This window comes from Camelina sativa, chromosome 6 (genome assembly GCF_000633955.1).
Source record: "Camelina sativa cultivar DH55 chromosome 6, Cs, whole genome shotgun sequence".
NCBI classification, from domain to species: domain Eukaryota; kingdom Viridiplantae; phylum Streptophyta; class Magnoliopsida; order Brassicales; family Brassicaceae; genus Camelina; species Camelina sativa.
The window spans coordinates 2,159,549-2,167,285 of NC_025690.1; the positions used below are offsets into that span (position 1 = coordinate 2,159,549).

Consider the following 7,737-nt stretch of genomic DNA (forward strand, 5'->3'; position numbering starts at 1 on the left):
AAACGTAACTTTATGCATAGAAGCTCTTCTACTCCTTGTCTTTCACCTACTGGGAAGGATCTGCAACAGAAAGATCGAAGTGGTCCGATTGAGATACTGGGACACTCGGATTGCTTTTCCATTGTCAGACATATGGTGAAGGACATTGTTAAGGCGATAAAGATGGGTGTTGAACCGCTTCCTGTTCATAGCGGGCTTGGAGGTGCATACTATTTTAGGAACAAAAGGGGTGAGAGTGTTGCGATTGTAAAGCCGACAGATGAAGAGCCATTTGCACCTAACAATCCTAAAGGCTTTGTTGGGAAAGCCCTTGGGCAACCTGGCTTGAAGTCTTCCGTACGAGTGGGGGAAACCGGGTTTAGAGAAGTTGCAGCTTATCTTCTTGATTATGGCCGCTTTGCTAATGTCCCTCCCACTGCTCTTGTGAAGATAACTCATTCTGTATTCAATGTCAACGATGGGGTGAAGGGGAACAAGCCTCGGGAGAAGAAGCTGGTTAGTAAGATTGCTTCTTTCCAGAAGTTTGTGGCTCATGATTTCGATGCAAGCGATCATGGCACTTCAAGCTTCCCTGTAGCTTCTGTGCACCGCATTGGTATTTTGGACATAAGGATCTTCAACACAGACCGTCATGGTGGGAATCTTTTGGTGAAGAAGCTCGATGGAGACGGAATGTTTGGTCACGTAGAGCTTATTCCAATAGACCATGGCCTATGCTTGCCAGAAACCCTAGAGGATCCTTATTTTGAGTGGATTCATTGGCCACAGGCATCGTTACCTTTCTCTGATGTAGAGCTTGAGTACATACAGAGTCTTGATCCATTGAAGGATTGTGACATGCTTAGAAGAGAACTTCCAATGATTAGAGAGGCGTGTCTTAGGGTTCTTGTTCTCTGTACTATTTTCCTTAAAGAAGCTGCTGCTTATGGTATGTGTCTTGCCGAGATTGGCGAGATGATGACTCGGGAATTCCGACCAGGAGAAGAGGAGCCAAGTGAACTCGAGGTTGTGTGTATTGAAGCCAAGAGATCAGTCATTGAACGAGATGTTTTATCTCCAAGGTCAGATGTAGTAGGAGAAGCAGAGTTTCAGTTTGATCTAGACTGTGATGATTTAGAATCAGTCTACGCTTCCAAGATACAACTAACCGATGACTACTTCACCAAAAACCCCTTTTCAAACGGACGTTCTTCTCTCGGGAAGCTTGAAGAAAGCATCAAGGAAGAAGAAGATGATGAAGAAGAAGAAGAGGACAAAACTGAAAATGCTGTCCCTATGATCATTATGAAAGACAGTTTTTTTAGTTCAGCTGCTTTTCGTGACAAAGCTCCATCTCTTTCAAAGCTTTCCACTTCAATGAAGAACACACATCTTAGCGACACAGCACGGAAACACCCAAAACCCTTAACCAGAGGCAGATCCGAGAACACATCGTCTGGTCACAAAAGCGCAAACGAACAGCTTCCAATGAGTGCAAGCTTCGTGAAAGTAGCCGACATGAAAGAAGACGAGTGGGCTCTGTTCTTGGAGAGGTTCCAAGAGTTACTTGGACCGGCTTTCGCAAAACGCAAAACGGCAACGTTGAGTAAGAGACAGAGACTTGGCACCTCATGCCAGTTTTGAGAAATCATATAATAGAAAGTAAAAAAACTCGAGAGAGAGAAAGTTAAACGAGACACGATCTACAGTATGGAGTATGAAACTGAAGGCTTCTTCTTCAGTTCTATGGTAGTAAAAAAAATAGTTTACTTTTGGAAGGTTTGGCTTATGACAAGCGACAAGGTGATGAAAAGGGGTTTTGCTTGATTTTCTTTTTTTAACTGCTTTGTAAATATTTCTTTTACCTCGTTGTGATCTTCTTTGTTTGTTTTTTTTTCTTTTGCCCCTTTTATCACCTTCTCTTGGTTTTTTTTTCTTCTTTGGTATGTCCTTGTAGCTTGGCCTTGTCTTATAAATAATATTAGTCTTCTTTCACTTTATGTTCTGATCGTCGGTACAATGATCAAGAACCGTCCATAAACCGCATTTCACCATTTTATAGCTTAAGTTTTGAGGCAAACCAATGAGGTTTGATGAGTGTTACAGAGAGAGAGACAAGAGAAAGTGATAAAAGTGTAAGCGTGATGGTCCCAAAGACAGCTGCAAAGAAAGCGAAATGGGGTATCGACCCATTTATCAATTATCCATTATTTATCATCCCATCAGTTAATGTCCAAAGTTGTCAAAAGTTCAAAGAATCATACCAAATTTCGACGCAACAAAACGATGATATTGAAATGGGACCCCATTTGTGGGTGTAGGGGTCATCATTTTTATATCCTTCCTCTCTACAAAGACAACATCAATCTAACGTAATATTCATTTGGTGTCCTTTTTTCTTCTTCTTCTTCTTCTTGTGCAGTACTTTTTATGTGTACTATCAAAGAGGCAACACTATTTACATCGATCATAAAGTTTTGAATGTTTCGATCAATGATATTTTTCTCATATTTGGAACTAGTCACGGATCATTATTTTTAACGTAATTTTTTTACATAATATCTTACTCGAAATATATGTATTACAACTAAAAAAATCAAATTATTACTATATTAGTCATATAAATTTAATTAGAAGAAATTAGTTACTAGATCTGATCAACATGATGAAACCATATAGCCAAAATATGACCAATAAGTTTTGTTTACAATAAAATTCATATGATTGGGTTCCATACTAAGAGCATTTATTTATTTATTAGATGTGAATTACTTCTAAATTACTAGATCTCATTTTTTTTTAAAACATTGTAATTCTCCGTTCGTCTTGCGATTCTATTGTTTTCTCAGTTCACTTATTTTTGTAAATCGTTCACAATTATTGCTTAAGGTTAAGAGGGAGTTAGTCCATGCAAAACCAAAGACATACATATATATATATATATATATATATCGTTTTATTCACTATTTGCCTATCTATCGTTTTACTATTTGTGATTGATATCTTTATATTTATAATTTCGCAGTGACGCTCATATATACAGGCTATGTAAACATATTTTAAATGAGTAAGATTAAAGTTTGTCTTATCAATACAATAAAAAAAATGGACATATCATGATGTCTTTTTTCCGATATGGATATGATTTATGGGCAACTTGGTCATCGTTTGGTGTATGATTTGACATGGTCGTGATAAGCAGACCAACATCATCACTCAGTGAATCTTACAAAAATGCATATCGTGTGATGGTTTCATTTGATTTATTATATGATTATTCGAGTGTATATAGCTGGTTTAGTTTAGTTAATGTATTTGGTTTAGTTTGCTTTGTATTTAAAAGCTTAATCATGTCCATCTTTTTCTTTTACGATTGAATAAAGAGAATATAATTTCCCACATTCTGTTTCATCTCTCTAGTTCTTGTTCTGGGAAAGTTGAAAATGATCTTCATGTTTGTAGCAAAATCATTTATTTTATATCTATTCTATTAAAGCTGAAGTACTCACTATACTCAAATTGAACAATGATTTTTTTGGTAGGTTTTTTATTAAAAATGATTAGAGAATCACTTAATTTAATTTAATTAACCTATAGTTTCAATTTATCTAAATGATCATTATACCCTTGGATCGATCACTAAAAACTAATCGGGTCGGGACGCGGATCCTCTCTGACCCGAAAATAGAAGAAAAAAAATTTGGTGATCTGTTTGTTCTCCAGATTAATAATTTTCGGATCCTATATATTATTTGATTCAAGAATAGTTAAACACACAACCAAACAGAGGTATAATCTCTATAAATAAGGAAACTGGTATCAAAGTATTTAATGGCTTCAGTGATATCAAATATTAACTACTGCCATACTTAATCCCTATAATTATTACGAATATTAATAATAATAAGAAATATTTAATACTTATCAATTGTGACTTTGTTGCTTCCAAAATAATCAATAGACTAAATACGAAATTGTATATATATGTAAACTTATTTGATTTGCTTTTATATTGTGAGATATTTACGGAAACAACAAATCAACTTAATACAATTAAATAAAAACAAATCATCATTTAGTTTAGATTTTTTAATATTTCTTTAACAAAATTATAGTAATTAATTATGATTAGTATATATAGATGGAAAAAATAAAAACCGCAGAAATTATATATATGTAAAGTTGTAAACTAATTTACAGAAAATGTGTATTGTATATCCCTCATCGACTAAATATTTTGGAATATGGTTCATAATCACTATAAATATATGACTAATATGTTTTGAGTACAAATGAGCAGGAAGCTTGATTTATCATGTCTCCAAATTTAACAGTTTAATTTGGTTCTATATTTGAGCATATTTAAACTTTTAAAAAGTAAACATATTATAATATATTTACGTTTATTTTTTAAAATTTAGAGATTATAAATATTTAAATTCTTATAGAATTTTAAATTATTATAAATATTTAAACTCCGTCGAAAGTTTAAAATATTATAATATATTTAAGTCTATACAATATTTAAGTAATATTAATATTTTCACTCTTAAAAATTTTAAAAGTGAAATCACAAACAAATCTGAGATTTTTATTTTGTTAACTTTATCTACTTAGTAAAAAGTCAAACAAATAAAAATTACGATAGTGAGGGAAAACCACAAACAAAGACAACCAATGTTGTTTTTAAAGAAGTTTTCCAAAATCTCCATTAGGAAAAGGAATGGTAATTACTTCCTAAATATTTGGTAAATCATAATTTTTTTTGAATAATATATATACTAATAACTCTATATTTATTCTATTATGGTGTACATGTTAAATACAATAAATGGTTGAAGCAGTTAAGGAAGGAGTATGATACCTCCATCAGTTTATAAGTCATGTCTAATGTTACTATTTTTAATTTTTTTCTTCTCTTATTGTTTACTTTGGATATTAAACATTCATAAACACAAATTATTATTATTATTGCTACATCAGGGGATTATATATTTTGTAGTTTGTATTTTTGTAATGTGGTTTTTTATTTTCACTTATTTTCTTTGTTTATATATTGTTTATTTGTAAATTTGGGGTTATATAGTGTATTGATTTGTATACAGTAAAACCTCTATAAATTAATAATGTTGGGACCATGAAAATCTATTAATTTATAGAGGTTTTAATTTCTCGATAAATTAATAACTATTAATTTATAGAGAGACTTTCCTAATTTGGTAAAAAAATTGAAAAATAAGATTTAGTCGTTGTAACTAATATTTTTATAAAATCAATTACAAGGAAAATAATAATTATCATGTTTTGAACATAAAACTCAAAACACACTCAATGAAAGGACCAGTAAGGGAACCTTCTTATTTTAAATCTATTAGAGCGATTGGGATAAAGTTTTATGAGGGAGGATTTCGACTTGAGATCCTTTCTGGTGGGTTCTGATTTGCGGGTCCATGATCTTCTAGATCTGAGATGGAGTCTTATGAGGGTTCGATCTTTGTTATTGAGGATCTTCAGATCTACGGGTTTAGTTTCCTTTTTCGGTTCACGGGGAGGATTCGAGCAGGAGATATGGGTTGTTAATTCCCATTCTGTCTTGTTCTCTTCTGGCGGTAATCTCGGGATTGTCGGATCGGTATGGTTTCTGTGGGATTGGAGTGAGAGGGCTTTGATCCAGGGAGGCAAAGCTTATGGTTCGGGATTTCTCTTGGTTCCTTTAGGTTTGGTGTGTGGCTTTTCAGCCGCGTTAATTCAGGGACGTGATTCTGGGGATCTCGGTCGCGGTTCTTGCGGGTTGGAGATCTTCTGTGACAAGGTGGTTTGGTCCTTCGGGATTGACTATAAATTCTCTGTGCGGTCTATCTATCTTCCTCATTCTATATTGCTTAAGCAAGTTTGTCTCCTTAGTTTTCTTTGCTTTTCTTTGGGGAGTTTTCGGGGCTGTTTTTTCTTTTCGATCGGGGGTTTGTTTCGGCTGTGTTTAACAAAGCGAGTCATGACTCAGAGTGCTCTGTTGAAAGGGAATGTTGCGGGGTCAGGGGGTAAGCTGAAGATTAAGGTCCCACAGTTCGACAATACGGCTTTGATTGAGGGTTATGCTAAAACCTTGATTGGTAGATGTATGAACCCAATGATGCAAGATATGAAGGCGTTGTTGTTTATGCTGCCGAGGATATGGAAGATGGAGGAGAGGGTCATTGGGGCTGATCTGGGGTTGGGACGGTTTCAGTTTGACTTTGAGCAAGAGTCTGATATTCCGGAGGTGTTGAAGATGGAGCCCTATCATTTTGACCATTGGATGCTTTCTTTGGTCAGATGGGAGCCAGTGGTGGATCCGAGGTATCCTTACGTCATCAAGTTCTGGGTTCGTGTGATGGGAGTTCCTCTGCATTTTTGGGCAGATGAGACCTTCCGCACTATTGGTGCTGACTTGGGAGAGGTGGAGGAAGTCGATTTGGACAATGGTCGGGTGAAGATCTTGTTGGATGGTTTCAAGCCTCTAATCTTTGATGCTACGATCGAGTTTCACAGTGGTGAAGAGACGACAATATCTCTGCGATATGAGCGTTTATTTGGGTACTGTCGGAGATGCTATAGTCTTTGTCATGATGTATCTCGTTGTCCCCTTTTTGGTGATAAAGGGAAACAGAGGTTGGAGGATGGCTCTGAACCACAGTTTGAGGACAAGCTCCAGAGCAATAAGGGTGCAATGGTGAATGGTGCATCTGCAGGCACTGGGTCAGGGTTGAGTGGTGATAGTTCAGGGGTGCTTCACCAAGGTCCTGCTAATGGGAATGGGCGTGGTGCTGGTTCTCAGGCGGTTAATCATCGGCCTGCTCAGGGTTTCGGTGGTAAGTGGAGAAAGAATAAACGGGGTTCTCATGCCGATGAGAGGTTCGTGAAGAAGAATACGTCTGTGGTTCCTCCTTCCGTTCCAACCTCTCAGGTCCCCATTTCAGGGGATGGTCAAGTCCAGGGTGGTACAAGTGATGTGGGGCTCAACTTTACTGCTTAAGAGCAGAAGATGTTTGATGATTTCTTTGGGCCAAATTTGGAGGAGGCTGTGGCTACGGGTGATCCACCAGTGGTGCCAATGTCGGCTCTTGCACAGGGTGCTGATAAGAGGGTGTGTACAAATTTATTCCCTAGTGATGGTGAACTGAGTGCTCTAGTTTCAGGATCCATGGAACTGACGCAGCAAGAGGAGTTGTTCTCTGCTGATCTTAATGACTTGCTGGGTCCAGCGTTTCTCACCAGGGAAGACACTACTTTGGGTTTTATGGATACTATCATGGAGGAGGAAGGTGTGGCGATAGAGGGGAGTCCCCGGGATGAAACACTCCTGAAGGATGCGCAGGTGGAGGAGAGTGCGGATGAGGTGGTTCATTCTGATCAACCGGTTGATGGCACGGTTAGTGATGTTGTGGAGGGGGCCTCTAAGGATAAGTTACAGGGTGTAGAAGCGGAAGGAATAGTGCAACCTCCACGAGCCAAAGTGGTCAAGAAAAAAGGGGCTCTTCCAGGTGCTAGCACCAAGAAGAGGAATCTATTTTCCTTATCATCTCCGCAAAAGAAGGTTGTCGCAAAGGGTGTTGGACTGAATGGGAAACTCGGTTCTCACCAAGGAGGGAAGCCTCCAAACTCAACAGCTGATTGATGTGTTTAGTAAGTATCGGGAGACAAGGTGACGATGACGCTGGTTATCTGGTTTTATTCTTTTTGGTTTTTCATATTTTGTTTCTCTGGAATAAGTTACCAACG

At 37.0% G+C, this 7,737-nt stretch overlaps 1 protein-coding gene across 1 annotated transcript in view; it reads left to right on the forward strand.

Moving 5' to 3' along the window:
• Nucleotides 1–1,979, forward strand: part of LOC104790147 (phosphatidylinositol 4-kinase gamma 7) — a gene marked incomplete in the record, with an annotated part of 3,775 nt that extends 1,796 nt beyond the window's left edge. The window contains 1 exon segment of the mRNA XM_019246626.1: nt 1–1,979. Coding sequence (XP_019102171.1) covers nt 1–1,623 — 1,623 coding nt within the window.